The sequence below is a fragment of the Sorex araneus genome, chromosome 2 (assembly GCF_027595985.1).
Source record: "Sorex araneus isolate mSorAra2 chromosome 2, mSorAra2.pri, whole genome shotgun sequence".
Lineage (NCBI taxonomy): Eukaryota > Metazoa > Chordata > Mammalia > Eulipotyphla > Soricidae > Sorex > Sorex araneus.
Window position 1 is genome coordinate 332,318,252 of NC_073303.1, and position 18,261 is coordinate 332,336,512.

The following is an 18,261-nucleotide window of genomic DNA, read 5'->3' on the forward strand; positions in this document are numbered from 1 at the left end:
TGATCATTTTCCTCCACTCAGATTTCAGGTGGTTGTTGCTCAGGCTCATAAATGTTCCTGTGTCGTTTATACCAATGTTCTCAGTTTGAAGGTCACTCAGGTAGCTGGTGAAAGTGCTGGACACTCGGCATTAGCTCTCAGTACTGTATGCGCCCCAGAGCACAGCAGGAGCAAAAACCCTTCTCCCCAAACCCAGTGCTCTTCATGGGATAAGTAGTCCATGAGCACTGCCAGGTGTATTTTGATTTCAAACAGGGCAATAAATATTTTCTTTGCATTTCATTAATCACCCAATAAAAGAGTCAGGTCAGTAGAGGAGTTCAGTATTTCCCTTGCACGTAGCCAACCCTAGTTCAGCCACCAGCACTGCATGTGGTCCCCTGACCACTCTCAGGAGTAGGTCCTGAGCACTTTTGTGTGTGCCCTTGCCCTGCAAAAGTGATTCAGAACTGCATACAGCTTGGGCTCATCCAGATGTCATTTAAACTATACTTTTTTGCTTCTCCGGGATATTTTCCCAGCAGTGGTATTGCTGGGTCAAATGGGAGCTCAATTTCTAATTTTTTGAGAAGCATCCATATTGTTTTCCAAAAGGGCTGAACCAGTCTCCATTCCCACCAGCAGTGTAGAAGGGTCCCTTTCTCCCCACATCCTCTCCAACAGCGGTTGCTTTTGTTCTTTTGGATGTGTGCCAGTCTCTGTGGTGTGAGGTGGTATCTCATGGTTGTTTTGATCTGCATCTCCCTGATGATTAGTGATGTAGAGCACTTTTTCATGTGCCTTTTGGCCATTTGTATCTCTTCCTTGGTAAAGTTTCTGTTCATTTCTTCGCCCCATTTTCTGATGGGGTTGGATGTTTTCTTCTTGTAGAGTTCAACCAGTGCCTTCTATACCCTTGATATCAACCCCTTATCGGATGTGTATTGGGTGAATATCCTTTCCCATTCTGTAGACTGTCATTGTATTCTGGTCACTGTATCTTTTGTGGTGCAGAAGCTTCTTAGCTTAATGTAGTCCCATTTGTTCATCTCTGTTTCCACTTGGTTGATCAGTTTCGTGTCATCTTTGAAGATACCTTTAGCTTCAATATCACAGAGGGTTTTGCTAACCTTGTCTTCAATGTACCTTATGGTTTGTGGTCTGATGTTGAGGTCTTTAATCCATTTTGATCTGACTTTTGTGCATGATGTCAGGTCGAGGTCTAAGCCCATTCTTTTGCATGTGGTTGTCCAGTTGTGCCAGCACCATTTGTTAAAGAGGCTTTCCTTGCTCCACTTCACATTTCTTGCTCCCTTATCAAAGATTAGATGCTCATACATTTGGGGTTGTGTGTAGGGATATTCCACCCTGTTCCATTGGTCTGCGGCACTGCCTTTGTTCCAGTACCATGCTGTTTTAATTGTTACTGCTTTGTAGTAAAGTTTAAGGTTGGGGAGGGTGATGCCTCACATCATCTTTTTCCCAAGAATTGTTTTAGCTATCCGTGGGCGTTTGTTGTTCCATATGAATTTCAGGATTGCTTGATCCATTTCTTTGAAGTATGTCATGGGTATCCTTATAGGGATTGCGTTGAATCTGTATAATGGTTTGGGGTGTATTGCCATTTTGACAATGTTGATTCTCCCTATCCATGAGCAGGGGATATGTTTCCATTTTCTCATGTCTTCTTTTATTTCATGGAGTAGCGTTTTATAGTCTTCTTTGTAGAGGTCATTTACTTCCTTGGTTAAGCTGATTCTGAGGTACTTGATTTTCTGGGGCACAATTGTGAATGGGATTGCTTTTTTCATGTCCCTTTCCTGTGTCTCATTGTTTGCATATAGGAAGGACATGGATTTTTGTGTATGATTTTATAGCCTGCAACTTTACTGTACAAGTCTGTTGTTGACATCTGCACTTATATATTCATTGCAGCACTGTTTACAATAGCCAGAATTTGGAAAAAACCCGAGTGCCCTAGAACAGATGACCAGTTAAAGAAACTTTGGTACATCTATACAATGGAATACTATGCAGCTGTTAGGAAAAAAATGAAGTCATAACTTTGCATATAAGTGGATCAACATGGAAAGGATCATGCTAGATAAAATGAGTCAGAAAGAGAGAGACAGACATAAAAAGATTGCACTAATCTGTGGAATATAAAATAACAGAGTAGGAGACTAATACCCAAGAATAGTAGAAATAAGTACCAGGAGGTTGGCTCCATGGCTTGGAAGCTGGCCTCACATGCTGGTGGAAAAGGCAGCTCAGATAGAGAAGGGAACACCAAGTAAAATGTGGTTGGAGACCACACGCAGGAAGGGAGATGTGCGCTGAAAGTAGACTAGAGACTGAACACAATGGCAACTCAATACCCTTACGGCACACCACAACACCCAATTGGAGAGAGAGAACAAAAGGGAATGCCCTGCCACAGAGGCAGGGTGGGGTGAGGGGGATGGGATTGAGGGGTGGGAGGGATACTGGGTTTATTGGTTGTGAAGAATGAGCACTGGTGGAGGAATGGGTTCTCGAACATTGTATGAGGGAAACACAAGCACAAAAATGTGTAAATCTGTAACTGTACCCTCACGGTGATTCATTAATTAAAAAATAAATAATTCTTTTAAAAAAAGAGAGAGAACAAGATATCTCCAGGATGAAAAATGAAACAACAAAACTTGGGCTCATCCAGATGCTAATATGACTCTGGTATATTAATGATTAATGTATTTCCTGTTAGGTTTTTTTTTTTCCTATTAGGGTTTTTTTTTAATTATTTTAAAAATTTTTAATAGTCTTCCTTAAATTTATGGGGAATCAGTGCTGCCTTTTAAAATGGTTTTAGGGGCCCAAGCAATAGTACAGTGGGGAGGGCATTTGCCTTGCACGTGGCTGACCCGAGATCAATCCCCAGCATCCCATATGGTCCCCCAAGCACCGCCCACTAGGAGTAATTCCTGAGTATAGAGCCAGGAGTAACCCCTGAGCATTACTGGGTGTGACACAAAAAACAAACAAACAAACAAAATAGCTGAGGAACATAAAAACATATACTATGTTTTTTTTAAAAAATGATTTTAAATCTTTTTTATGAAAAAAAATTTTATGGTGATTTTTTTAAAAAAGTAAATGTTTAGGTTTTAATGAGCAAAGTGTGTGAGTGTATAGATACTCTGTGGAGCACACAGAGCGAGGGTCACTTTGCCCAGCAGCTGAGGGCCAGGCTTCCTGCCCTGCTCAGCAATGGTTTCCCCAAGGCTGGGGCAGCTGTGAATGAAGACACAGACAGTAGCGGTGGCATGCTGGCCAGGAGTTTTATCTACAGCCAGGAACAATATGCATGCTTTTACTCAGAGAGTCAGAGAGATGGGGATGGGGTGTGGCAGGGAGGGGGGAGGAGAATTCATTGTTTAACTCATCCAGCTTAGCAAGACATCACCAGTACATAGACTTTCAGACCTTTATCAGAGGCAAAACTTGCTTCTCCTCTTAATATCTGTTCCCTTCCTTCCCGAGAACTGGAGAGGGGCGGCTGTGGTATTTTGTGCTGACTATAGAATCCACTTTGGTGTTATTCTTAAAAATAAGCCACATCCTTTTCTTGGAGTAAGTGAGGATATTCAGGAATTGCTTTCAGTCAGGAGTGGAATAACTGAACATGACATACTGCCTGACCCCAGAAAGCAATAAAATCACCGTTTCCTTCTGCCCTCCCAAACCAGCATGCTCCCAGAGATGTGATGTCAGCTCTCTGAAAATACCTTGATATTGTAAACCAGTGCATTGATGGAAAAAATGTCCAAAAACAAAAGTAGAATATTCCAATTTGGTATGGCTTGGTATAGTGGAGGAGGGTGTCAAGGGTGGGAGGATAGAGGGGTGTGAAACTGGCAACACTGTTAGCATTCATTTTTATGGAGCGGTTAAGTATTCCCAGACAACCCCCAAATAAGCCATCCTAGTGAAAACCAAGTAAAACTTCTGCTTTCAGTTAGGGGGGAAAATGCAATGAAAAGCTGTCGCCAGGTAAGAGAGGTGTGAGGTTCATGTCAGGAGGGAAAGAAAAAGGCATGTGTGTTGGGAACTCATCAGAAGCCAGAGCTAGGAATCTGGAAGAAATCCATTTCCCACTGCAAGGTAGTCGGATCAGGAAGATCAGACTCTGGACAATCACTCGTTCAGGGTCTCGCTGTTGTATTGTGATCCCAGGTGTGAATGATTAAGAAATCTGATGGTTGGCAAGCTCCTGAGAGATCACAGAAAGCATTTCAAAAGTACTGAAATTTCAAATACACTTTCATCGTTATTTGGGTTTCCGAGAGTAAACATAGATCGCAAACAGAACAAAAATAGTTGAGGAAGAAAGTGACTTTCATCTTTTGCTCAGTTCAAACACATTAGAAATCTGTTTCAGTTTATCATCAGTATCATTTCACGCGAGTCTTCATCAATATCTCGCCAGGGCACGTGCCACCATCACAACTATGAATCCTGTGCCACTGTTTCAGCCACAGCAAGAAACTTAGTCCAATTTAAAAAATGTTTCCCTTTTGTTGCTGTTGATGCCGTGACCAGAGGTCACACATTGGGTGCAGTATCCACTGATTGGCAGTGTTCCTCAGCCACACACTTTGTAGTGTACAACACATGCTTGCACACACGTGTTGTAGAGCAGGCTTTTGTGGCACAGTCCTTCCAGGTGGCAGTGTCACCAGGATTGCACTCTGCAGATGGGATCTAGCTTGTGGCTTCCCGCCCAGCTGTCTACCTCCCCTGTTTGTCCTAAATAGCCTCAGCTATTTAACGAGCCAACTTAAGTCAAGCAGAAGTCACTCAGCCTGTAGAGGCCACTGCATGCTCAGTGTGAACCAGGAAAGACGATCTCCCCTGATCTTCCCATAGTGACCACCAGTGTCACCCTGACTCGGCAGAGGGGTACTCACAGCAGAAGGGAAATGACACAACAAGGGTCGCTGTTTTCCTCTCTCCTGGGCCCCAAAGTGTTAACAGTAGCACACACTGCATGTTGACGTAGGATACACATTGATTTGATGAACACTCAGTGATGCTCAGCACCAGACCCTGCTAGCTGCTAGATGGAGACGGGTCCTTGAAGAACAAGCAAGGACTAAGTGATTGGAGAATGAGGAAAAGCTTCCATCCGGAGTGACTTGGGAGGATTACGTGGTAGGAGAATCGGGATTTTTCCAGATGGATATAGGAAGCTGGAATTCTAAGTGAAGCAATGTGCAGAAGTGCAAGGGAGGATGGAATAAGCATGGGTGAGACCAGATCATGAAAAGCTTGGTACTAGATGACCAAGTAGGGGCTGAATATGCAAGAGCAAGTGGAGATCAGAGTTGTGTATTAAGAAAAATGTGGGACAACAGCTAATTAGAGAGAGAAAACAGAAGGGAATGCCTTGCCACAGTGGCAGGGTGGGGTGGGGGGGGAGATGGGATTGGGGAGAGTGGGAGGGACACTGGGTTTACGGGTGGTGGAGAATGGGCACTGGTGGAGGGATGGGTTCCCAAACTTGGTATGAGGGAAGTATGAGCACAAAAGTGTATAAATCTGTAACTGTACCCTCACGGTGATTCTCTAATTAAAAATAAATAAATTTAAAAAAAAAAAATTAAAAGACTGTAAAAAGGTCCCCTGTAAAAAAAAAAAAAAAAAAGAAAAAGTACTAAACAGTCCTACATTAAATTTGTCCCTAAGCTAAGCAAAGTAATTTAGCAACCAGAGCATTTTACTTTGTGGATCTATAAATGTAATTAATTGGAAGAAATAATTCTATTTCCTTCTCATATGAAGAGAAAGCATAACCATCAAACAATGATTAATTCTCTGTTTCTCCTTCAAAGTTTATATGTACAAAGATATTTGGAAAGATCCAATAAATACATTAAGAAATAAAAAAAAAAATGTGGGAGAGAAGCAGAGTAGGATGAATGGAGAGAATCAGCTAGATTAAATCGCAACTAAGCAGGTATGTAATGATGTAGAAAAATGACAGAGGAGAAGTTTCGAAGACAAGAGCATACACATGGGGGGTTGTGATGGTGTGGTGGGTGACGAAGGGAGCCAGAAATAGCAAAGATGATAAGGTCAGTCTTAGGCATGCAGGTTGGGAGATCTGACAGACATTTCAAGAAAAAAAAGTGGATTGTTGAACTAGCAGATAAAATTAAGGATCTAGTACCCATGGGAATTAATGACAGAGAACCTCACAAGAGCTGATGGGCAGGAGTTGATGCGATGGGTTCAGGGGGAGAGTGCTTCTTCCTAAAGTCTTCTCTAGCCTCACTTAGATGCGCCCAGAAGGAATGCACCTGACGCCGGCCACAGCCATTAGGATAAACTCTCAGAGCTCAGAGGAGGGTCCTGCTAAGTAAATCCCTGGGTGACTCACCTCTTGGCTAGCCTCAGCTAAGGAACGCCAACTCCAGGGCCTAGGTTAAGAGGCACAAAGTCGGGGTTTCTGAGAGAGACCAGAGATGGTGAGTTGTTTTGGGGCATGGTGGTATGAGGGGAGTGTGGTGTCTCTCGAAAGCTTTGGGTAGGAAGGAGCAGAGAGAGATCCCTGTAGGAAGGTAGGAAGCATTACCAGTGAAGAGAAGGAAAGACTGATATAATTTAGGTGTGGGACCAGGAAGATAGAGTCCAAGCATCCAGGGCATCCAGGAGAGGGTGACTGCCTTGCATATGGCCAACCTGGATTAGGTCCTGGCACCCATGTGGTCTCCTGAGCACCATATGTGATCCCTGGGCGCAGAGCCAAGAGTAATCCCTGAGCACAGGCAAATGTGCCCCCTCCAAAAAGAAAACTTAGATGGGGGATTAGGGAGTTAGGTGAGAGGGCTAGAAAACATGACTGGCATGCACAGAGCTCCAAGTTCAATCCCTGGTGCTCTGTGGCCTGAACACTGACCCATCAGGCCCAGCTCTGCTCAGCCAACTGGACTGCAGGTTCCCAACCACTGCTGAGGAAGCCCCCACCGCCGCCCCACGACCACCAACCTCTTCTTCATGTCCCCAACACTTCTCACCTTAGACTTCCTGCTTCTGTAAAGAAGAGTGGGCCTTTTTCTTTTTTCTTTTTTCTTTTTTTTTTTTAAATTTTAATGAATCACCATGAGATGCAATTACAGACTTTGATGATTGTGTTCCAATCAAACAATGTTCAAGTACCCATCCCTCCACCAGTGCCCATTCTCCACCACCATTGTTCCCAGTGTCCCTCCCCCTGTCCCACCCCTACCCAGCCCCTGTGTCTGGCAGGCACTTCCCTCTTACTCTCTCTCCTTTTAGGTGTTATGATTTGCAATACAGGTATCAAGGGGCCAACATGTTTGGTCCATAGTCTACTTTCAGCACGCATCTACTATCCCAAGTGATCCCTCCAACCATCATTTACTTAGTGCTCCTTTCTCAATCCCAGCTACCTTTTCCCTCAGCTCCCAAGCCATGGGGCAATCCTCCTGACCCTTATTTCTACTGTCCTTAGATATTAGTCTCCTGTTATGTTACTTTATATTGAGTGGGCCTTTTTCATTCATGCTTGCAATGGTAGTTCAAAAATGGAGATTATGATGAGCTAAATAATTGAGAACCGAAACCTCTGAGATGCAGTCACCTCACTGACGTTAATGGAAGAAGCTGAGTTCTCATCCCCACACCACTCTGAGACAATGGCTGCCGTGTGGTTGTCTCCGAGGTCTGACTCTCTGGCACAGCTCAGTAACCCTCAACAGCGAGCTGAGCATCTCTGCTCCCAGATACTCTCCTCAGACTTGGGTGAGAGAACAGATGGGGAAATAGCTTGGAAACGAATCCTACAAATTCTGGTGTGATGTCTTTGGATGATGCTCCATGATCCCTGAGAGCATGAACTTTTTTTATGCTTTGGGAAGGGATGAGCAAATATTTTCTGCCTTTGCCATCCCTGCCTCCATCACCACTATTTTGTTTGGTTTTGGTTTGGGGATCTCACAATGCTCAAGATCACTTCTGGTGGTGAACAGGGGACCATATGGAATGCCAGGGATAGGACACAGGTCAGCCACATGCAAGGCAAGTGCCCACCCACTGTACCACCTCTCCAGCTTCTAGAGAAAACTTTCATTTTTTTGCTGCTTTGATGGAAAAGTGCTTTCTCCCCTGCAAAGGGGAGAGTCTAGTCCTGGTTTTCTCTCCTCCTACCTCCCTTGCCTTTCCTATTTGCATAATTAGACTAGAACTGGGAAAATTCTTCCTGCTGGTTCTGGCCTAGCAGTGCTACCCACAGGGCCCCTGTCCCCCTGAGCTGGTACACTTAGCATAGGTGGAAGGGATAGGTGCACCAGTGAGGTGCAGCTTAGGGCCAGGCGTGGTGTGATGAGGGAAAGGTCCTGCAAGAAGCTCAATGGTGTTGGGAGGGTCTAATTCCACTCTGTATGCCAACACATGCATGATGCAGTGTAATAAGTCATCAATACGCCTTTGTCAAATCAAAGAGGAAATAAGAGGGAATCCTGCCCTGAGCTGTACAGCCTTCCTGCCGGAACAGAAAGGGCTCCGTGAATGGAGAGAACTTCAAGTTTGTTGTTTCAATCGATATGATTTTGTTTTAGGCACTGTGACTTACACTGGGATAATGATAAGATTTCATGCATAGAATGGTCCATCATCACACCTTCCACCAGTGTCCCCACTCAGACCCCGCCCTTTGTGGTAAGATCAGTTTTGTAGACCAGTTCTCAGTTCCAGTGTCTTTCGCCATTTGTTATTACTCTATAGTTTCTTTACATCCCACATCTGAGGATGATCCTTCTGAGTCTCCTTCTGACTCATTTCACTCGGCAGGACAATACTCTCCGGATTTGTCCACATGGCAGCCAACTCCATGATTTTATCTTTTCTTATAGCCAAGTATATGTGCCAGTTTCTTTATCCCATCATCTGCTTCTGGTGGACACGTGATTGTGTCCAGATCTTGGCCAATGTGAACAGTGTGTATCTCTGTGCAGCTGGCATCACTGTCCCCTTCCCTCAGACACTCCCACTCACTAAAGAACTTTGCATCATTCCCATTGATTCTGGTGTCTTGGTGCCCGAAGACTGAGCTTACCAGAGCAACCTCTGTGTGAAAGAATCCCATTAGGGGCTGGAGCAATAGCATAGCGAGTAGGGCATGTGCCTTGCACGCAACCGACCCAGGTTCGATTCCCAGCATCCCATATGGTCCCCCAAGCATCGCCAGGGCAAATTCCTGAGTGCAGAGCCAGGAGTAACCCCTGTGCATGGCCGGGCGTGACCCAAATAGCAAAAAAGAAAAAAAGAAAAGAAAATGAATCCTGTTAACAGTCCCGTGGTTGCCAAGGTGAAGTCGTCCTTGATTCTGCCCCTCTGTGGGATTTGTTGTTGGAGATTTGCTAAGATTCTCTGTCACTCACAGTGGACTCCGTGTTAATTGCCTTTTCCTTTTTGTTTTTGCTGCTAGGTCCTCCTGGTCCCCGGGGTCCCAAAGGTGACAGAGGACAGCAGGGACCCCCTGGTCCCACTGGCAACAAAGGACAAAAAGGAGAAAAGGGAGAACCAGGTCCCCCGGGCCCTGCTGGTGAGAGGGGTCCCATTGGGCCTATCGGACCCCCCGGAGAGCGCGGAGGAAAAGGCTCCAAAGGTCTACAGGGTCCCAAAGGCTCCCGAGGGTCCCCCGGGAAACCCGGCCCTCAGGGCCCCAGTGGGGATCCAGGTCCTGCGGGCCCACCGGGCAAGGACGGACTTCCAGGTCCCCAGGGCCCTCCTGGTTTCCAGGGGCTGCAGGGGACTGTGGGGGAACCCGGTGTGCCTGGACCCAGAGGGCTGCCAGGCTTGCCTGGGGTGCCAGGCATGCCAGGCCCCAAGGGCCCCCCAGGTCCCCCAGGCCCCTCAGGAGCAGCGGTGCCCCTGGCCCTGCAGAATGAGCCAACCACAGCACCGGAAGCCAATGGTGAGTCTGAGCCATCACCTGCTCTGGGTATGGGGCGGGACATGGCAGGGCCAGGTCCCAGCAGGCAGCCCATGTATAGCCTACACACTCCCAACCTGTTTAGCAGCACCATGGAGACGGGGGTGGGGCTGGAGGGGGGTGGGCACACAGCCCCTGCACATAGCACCTGGCCCTGTCACAGGCCCAGCCTCTCACTACACTCTCCAGCCCTGGCTGATTTAGTTAAACTAGGCCTGTTGCAAACTTATCCCCATTTCCCAGGCTGCCATACAGGCCCCTCAGGGGACATGCAGGGAGCTTCTTGTCACTGATGCCAAATCACACTGGGCTTTTTGTGGTGGCTTGGAGGACTGTGGTTCTCTGGGATGTAGCTCAGCCTCCTGGCTGGAGGCTCAGGTCCCTCTTCTGGAAACCTTGCTATGTCAAGATGAAACCCAGGGGCCCGCATGCAAAGCGGTACCCAGCCCACTGAGTGCACGCCACCTCCCCAGCCCCAAGTTCAATTCTTTTTGAGAAGGTATTCAGGCATCTTTGAGAGCTTTGATAATAAGTTTTTGCTAAGACCTCAGTGTTGGTTAGTAAAACAGCCTGTTCTCTATCCTTTGACCCAAACTAGACTTCTCTTTTAGTATGACTTGAATATCTCTGTAGTTCTGTGAAACCAGTTTGGGCTCTGAGTTTTCATATCTGGTGGACTATTGGTTCCATTTGATTCCAGACTGAGTTTGAAAATCTGTGCCTGCCCTGATCTTTGAGATTGTCATTTCTGCCATTATAAAGACTAATCCAGGCTCAGAGGAACAAAGGCCCAGGAATACATCATTTCCAGGCCATGGAGCGTTAACAACTGTGTATTCCTGCAGCCACCTCCCTGTCTGCTCCCACGTCAATATAGAAAAGCAGGGCCATGGCTGTAATATCTAACATAACTGGTAAAAGTCATAGTGCTCTGTGTGTGCATGTGTTTTAATCAAAGTTTCAAACCTTTGCATCATTAGGCTGCCCACCTCACTGGAAGAACTTCACAGATAAATGTTACTATTTTTCGGTGGAGAAAGACATTTTTGATGATGCAAAACTTTTCTGTGAAGACAAGTCTTCACATCTCGTCTTCATAAACACAAGAGAGGAGCAGGTATGTTTTGGCATACTTGGGGAAAAACTATAATTTAAGGATAGTTTACATCTGGAAATTGCATGCTTGCTGAGGATTCAAAGATATCAAAAATTCATGGTCACATAAACATAAAAGGCTGCATTTGGAGATTTGGGCCTTATCCAGTAGTGGGAAGTATTCATGGGAATTATGGCCCGATGCTTCCACCTGGAAGATGGTGCATCTGCCTGCGTTTGCTTGGCTCCTCCCAGCGGCTACTGTGAGAGTTGGAAAGCACAGGAGAAGCTTGGAGAAATTGTGGGGTCAGGGTACAAGGTTATGACTTGTGTCTCAACAGGATCTGGAAGATTATGGGGGAAGATCCCATGATCACATGTGATAAGGGTGGCAAGCACTTATTGGACCTTTAAAGCTCAAAATCACCCTAGTGTTTTATGTGTATTTTTACTTTTATTTTAGAGATAGAAGGCAGCAGCAGGTTTAAATTATTTATTCAACAAATAAATGCAGGGTGGAAGCTGAAACTAAGATTCAGATCTTGTGTCTTGTGACAAATGACAGATACAAATACTTTTTTTTTTAATTTTGGGCCACACCTGGCAATGCTCAAGGCTTACTCCTGGCGGTTCTCAGGGGACCATATGGAGTACCTGGGTTTTAACCTGGATTAGCTGTGTGCAAGGCAAACACCCTACCCGCTGTACTATCATTCCAGCCCCTACAAATATTTGGGAGGGACACATTCAGCAATGCGCAGGGCTTACTCCTGGCTCTATATTCAGGGATCATTTCTGGTGGGCTCAGGCGGTCATGTGGAGTGCCAGGGATTGAACCCAGGTGGACCATGTGGAAGGCAAATGCCCTACCAACTGTATGATCACCCTGGCACCTAAAAATGCTTTTAGATGGTTTCAGGGTCTTCCTTTTAAGCAGCTTACTAGAAATGAGCAGTTAGGTCTGTATATTCTAAAGCTCAGGAGTCTCAGTGTAATCCCAACTCAACCACACATTATCTTAATTGCACAAAATTCTGGTTGTGATCCCTGGTTACCACCCACCATCTGAAAAAAGACTCTTTGGGGCCAAAGAAATACTACAGTGGGTAGGGCACTTGCTCTGCATGTGGCCAACCAGGGTTCTATCCCTGGCATTACCCCCATAGGATCCCCCAAGCACCACCAGGAGTGATTCCCAAGTATAGAGCCAGGAAAAAGCTCTGAGCATTTTCCGGGTGTAGCCCAGCAACACCCCCCTCCAAAAAAAAAACACAAAAGAATATTTGGGTGGGACACTGGAATTGTTCAGGGGAGGACTCAATAAGACCATAGTTATTCCTGTGTCTAGAAATTAGGAGGCAGGAGTGGTAAAAGGGGCTGGATGGATTTTGTTGGTTGGCTTGAATAGTCAGAAGATATATATATCTTATATATATATGTATATATATGTATACATATTATTTGTATGTAATATTTAATATAAAATGTATATATTATGTATAAATAATATGAATATATAAATATATAAATGTATGAATATAAAATGTATTTATATATTATATATGTTTATATTATATCTGTATATCTTCTGATAAGTCACAGAAATATCATTTGTATGTTTACAAGTAGAAAAATGTCAACTTTAGGGGCTGGAGAGATAGCGCAGCAGGTAAAGTACTTGGTCTGCATGCAGCAGACCCGGGTTCAATTCCTGCCATCCTATATTGTCCACCAAGTACTGCCAGGAGTAACCTTTCAGCATCATCCAGAGTGGCCTTCCCCCAACCCCTTCACGCCGCAATAAAGACAAAGGCCAAACCTTAGACATCGTCTTTGAAAAATAGTTAACTCACTCTTAATGAATTTTCAGCAATGGATAAAAAAACAAATCGTCGGGAGAGATAGCCACTGGATTGGCCTCACAGACTCAGAACATGAAAATGAATGGAAGTGGCTGGATGGAACATCTCCAGAATTTAAGTGAGTACTCAAAAGCCTTCAGATTGCCGCACACAGTTTCACTGTAGTTTTTCAACTCTTGCCCCTCCCCCTACAGTTTCTTCCTTAGATATTTTTCAAACTGAGGCTCCTGGTACCAGTTACATATTTTGTGTAGGGAATTGTGATTGAGAACTGACAAGCTCTGGAGTTGAATTTTTCTTTTCTTGAAGAGGAATTTTTTCATTTGTGTCAAAAAAACAAGATCCATAGCATGACCGAGTGTCCATGATAATGCTATCTTAATGCTATTATGAAGGCTAAGGAAGCCAGCATGATCTATAGCACAACCAGGCTTCACTCTGCTGCTGGCAAGGTGTGTGGGGAGACACAGTGTTGGCAGAGGTAACCACAACAGAGAGAATGAAAGAAAGGTACTGACCCCTCGCTTGTCTGCCATAACCTTCCAGGGAAGTACCCAAAGAGATCAGGACTCTTAAAAGTCTGGTTGAGCCTCTGCACAGGTGAACAATAAAGTCCCACCACCCTCACAACAGCAGCCGGCTAGTTCTACTGATAGTCACGTGATCTTTTCAGTTGGTCACTACCACTGAATTTTCAGGGCACTGTGGTTCTCAGACTGAGGTGAGGTTACACTCTTAGCCTAAGTTAGCCCTGACCACAACCTAGTTCCCTAGGTTCACCATCTGTTCTTGCAGAAAGGAATTTTAAGAGAAGACTAATAATGGAGCAAATAATTTTACTTAGGAAATATTAGTGGATGAGAGCCCTGTAAAGGAAAGAAATTACACGCCCTGAGCTGGGATATCTGGGCAACTCCAAGAATGGCTCTGCTATACATGGGAAGGTCAAGTGTAACATGAACAAAGGTTAAGTATCTGTTAAATATCTGATGAAGGTTTGAAATCCGATGTGTGCTATGTGACCTGAAGTTGATAAGGGTGACCACAGAGAAAGGGGACACACATTATTTTACTCAATTCACCCCAGATCTGTGAAGATTGACTTTCTGGAAGCACCAGTCTACTCACTGGTCTTTGAGATGCATGACTCACACTGGCATGGCATGATAAATTTTAGTGAATTATCCTGGAACCTTCATGCTGTCCTGGAGAATCTTTTCTACTATGTCATGCAGGAACAACAACAAAAGAGGTGCTCTTATACTGCTAACGTTTTAAAATCTGATTTCTAAAACTCTGACACAATAAGACAGACATACCACTTCTAAAACACAACAAAGAGCAGGACTTCCAAAAAGGGTCCAACATTCTTCCCTCATTAATCAATGTTCATGGGAATTTTACCCAACAACTACAAATACATATTATTTTCAAGTGCATGTGGTATGTTTACTAAAATAAAGTAAGTTGGCCAAAAACATCTCAATTTAGTGAACTAGAGAGTTCACACATAGAGAACATTTGTAAGCAATGATCCGGGGTCCTATCCCTAGCACCATATATGATTCCCTGAGCACCAGGAGCAGAGAGCCAAGAATAATCCCTTGCAACTGCTGGATGTGCCACCCCCACTCAAAAAATTAAAAAGTCTCAATTTAAGATAACTGAGATCATGTATAGTATGTTCTCTGACAAAATTAGAAATAAGTAACAGAAAAATACCTATAAAAATCACCAAACATTTTTATTAAAGGACAGACTTCTAAATAACCCATGGGTCAAAGAAGGAATCACAAAGAAATTTTCAAATGTTAAAGAAAACAGAAGCACAACATCATCAAAATTTGTGTGTTATAGCTAACCCAGTGTCTATAAGTAGGAATTTGATAGCTTTAGAGTAATTAGTAATTTTTTTCATTGAAAAGCAATGGCTCCTACTTCAAGTTTTGATTTCATGAGAGTCAAAGAGCAAATTAGTCACCAAGTGAATAAAATTAAATTATATTCATGACCAGAAAACAACAAAATAGAAAAGACAAAGGAGGGAGAACATCTAGGAAAATGAGAACATGTCAGAGCTGATTGTTCTACTTTTTGATGGGATAAATGTATGTCATTTGGCAAAGATCATTGCTGGGGCTGGCGTCCTGGTCAGGCTCAAGTGGAATATGCTGTTCCCTGTTTAGAGCAGAATTGCAAATAGCTTGTTGATGTTTTCTTGATCACTTTGCTTGCAGTTGTCTGTGTTAGAATACCAGAGTTGGAATATTCTTCCTGAGATTTCCCAAAACATGTTTAAAGTGTTTCTGCTCCTCTTGTCTACTTTTTTGAGCCTCCACACTGGACATCATTTTGTGGCAATATGCTGTCAATTTATGAGTGACAACTCTCGATGTCTATGTTGCAAAGATAAAATATGGGTTTCCTTTCTGTCCTTGCAGACTGATAATGATGCATACTGTGCATTTCAACAGAGACCCAAAGGACAGTAGAGACCAAAAAGGGAGTGTTTGGTATATGCCAATGCAGTAGTAACTTACAATGACCCATGGTTCATGTTTCAAAGAGCAGCACTAGCATAGGCCACTAGAGAGAAAGCTTCCACCATGCAGACCTTCTCAGCTGAAGAAAATTCCCCAGCAGAGAAACACCTCTCTACTAAGATTTTCCGGTCTTGAAGCCAAGCTCTTACCAGCAGAAGTTTCTTGGCTGTGAACCCTTATCCCGTTTTGTGATGGATGAGAGAGTACTAAGTTGTGAGGCTGGAGAGGGTTATTCCCAAAACAGTGCATTTGTTCTCTGTCTCCATTAGGATAAATCCCAAATCCTGTGGGTGGTTCACACCCACTAACTGTGTGTGCTTGTGTGTTTCCAGCTCACAGGAACAGTGAGTCCAATTCCTCCTGAGGTCCCTGGAGTACCTAGAATATGCAGTCCAAGTGAAAACATGTGTTTCTGTCCAACACTTCTGTGACATGTGTGTTTAATATGAGATTCAGGAGTTCTCTACTCCAAAATCAACTGTTTCTTTCAAAACCTATCTGTGAATGAAGTTAAGATACTATTTAGTCTTTTTCTTTTATACATATATAATTTGATATGTTCTATTCCTTGTATTATAAGCATGTATACTAAGGGCAGTGATACAAATCCTAAATTCCATGGATTTTAGCTTTTCCAAAGAAATCCTTTAAGAATTTGGATGCTCAGTCTAAAAGACAAATTGTACCTTCAGCCTGACTTCAGGCCGCCCCCACCACTCAACTGCCATCACTGCTCCAAGCTCAGTTATCCCGACCATGGCCACACAGAGCATTCCACCTCTCTTATCAAAGGTTGAACACTTAATATGAAGAATTCCAATGACCTTCAAAAACAATGAGAACGGTGGTAAATTATAAGATTACCTTTTCACTTACCTTAAAATAGCAAGGGGAAGTACTAAGTAGGCCTTCTCTCAGAAGTCACATTTACACAATATCTCAGTGAACAGAATAGAATATGAAATGTCTTCTTATGCTACATTCAGGTATGACAGATCCAGATTCTCTAAACAAAACTGAACTTAACCCCGCCTGCATTTGTGTCAAAAACAATCTGTATACATCAAAAAGTCACACCACTCACCATTTCTAGAAGGTTCTTGCAAGCGGAACAGAAATACATTTGAAAATAAACAATCTTCCCTTCCAACTTCATTTCCATGATCACTATGACAGCCTAAGAGTTTTCATTCATTTGTTTCCTCCTTAGTAATGTAAGAAAGTCATAAGGGTGAGACTTAGGTGGGCTGTCGATTGCCTAGAATTATCCTTGGCACCAAGTGTATGTTCTCTGGACACCTGTTGCATGGATAAGTGACAAATGGACTATTTTTTTATTCTTCTCCTAAGTATCTAAATTATCACTACTTATGTGCAGTTACTTTTTACTTGTAAAAAAAATCAGAAAATAAATCCTTGGTGTGGGAGAGTCGATTCTACCTTGTTTCCCTGCTCTTTGCCCATAAACACTATTGGTCCTTTTCACTGGCCTCTAGTTCTGCCCGTCTGATCATCACAAGATGAAGAGCAATATGGCCTCTGTCCTTGGGTGACCCTTGGACATCCTATGGCTGATGAGGTGATGAGTCACATTTGGGGGAAATGCCTCCTACTCAAATGTTTTTTCAGCCCCTCCACTGCAGGGAAGCTTATCCTCTCAAGTAGTAACCACAGGCTCCTGTGTTGTAAGACCTGCTCCTTGGAGAAAATTGAACTTTCAAGTTCTGAATCTTGGAAATATGTCTAGTTTACTGCATGGAAATGGTGTCAGAACAGCAAACCCTGGCAGAGAGCTGCACTGAGCGGCAGCATCCAAGTTAACCACCCCCAAGTGAACTCATCCTAAAGAAAACTTGTTTTTAAGAGTCTTGATTCCAATAAAAGGCAGTTAAACATATGAGTCATTTTTTGGTAAAATAAATTTTTTATATATAAAGCAGTCAACTGTCTACTACATAGCCAGATAGCTATAACAAAGTGCTATAATTGTAAGTTCTCATAAATGTTTATCAAGGACCTCTCACATTCTCTACCTGACACTTTGACCAGAGACAAGCTGTTGAAATGTCCAAGCATTTGGGAATGGAAAGTAAGGGAAAGCAAGAGAATTTTGGCATTCCACTACACACTAAAAATTTGTTCATCTAAAGTTGGAGAATGACAAAGCAGCTCAATGAGTTGGTTTCACTGTGGCAAAGAACAAGTTTGAGGGAGATGTATTCTGTATTCTGTATTCTGCACTGCTCTGAAAAATAGCTGCTGCTTATTCTGAAAGCGAGTTTCTAGCTTTTTGACCCATGCATTTTCATTCCAGGACAAGTGACAAGATATGGTCTTTTGTTTTTATATTTCTTTTATATTTTTCTGCTGCTCTTTGATAAAGAAAACATCTGAGGGACTATACAAGTAACACTCAATGTCCTTTTTTGTTCAAAGAAATTGGAAGGCGGGACAGCCAGATAACTGGGGTCATGGCCATGGGCCTGGAGAAGACTGTGCTGGGCTGATTTATGCTGGGCAGTGGAATGATTTCCAGTGTGAAGATGTCAATCACTTCATTTGTGAAAAAGACAGGGAGACAGGTAAGCTGCAAGCTGTAGGGTTTGAACTCAGAAGCACAGAGCTGTCACGGACAGGGAGGGGTGAGGAGACTCAGGTCTCAGAACTCGGGCCTTGCAATTGGATTCCAGATCTGGTTCCTCCACTCTCTACCTGGGCAGGCTATTAATTTCAAGAGAATAATAATAAAAATCCTCTTCGTTGAGTTGTAAGGACTTAGATACAT

The 18,261-nt window shown here is 43.7% G+C and overlaps 1 protein-coding gene across 3 annotated transcripts in view; it reads left to right on the forward strand.

Moving 5' to 3' along the window:
- Positions 1 to 18,261, forward strand: part of COLEC12 (collectin subfamily member 12) — a 202,534-nt gene that overhangs the window by 180,407 nt on the left and 3,866 nt on the right. For all 3 annotated transcript variants that reach the window (XM_055126971.1, XM_055126973.1, XM_055126972.1), the window contains 4 exons: positions 9,470 to 9,958; positions 10,957 to 11,093; positions 12,942 to 13,051; positions 17,913 to 18,058. In XM_055126971.1, coding sequence (XP_054982946.1) covers positions 9,470 to 9,958; positions 10,957 to 11,093; positions 12,942 to 13,051; positions 17,913 to 18,058 — 882 coding nt within the window. The remainder of the gene's footprint in view (positions 1 to 9,469; positions 9,959 to 10,956; positions 11,094 to 12,941; positions 13,052 to 17,912; positions 18,059 to 18,261) is intronic.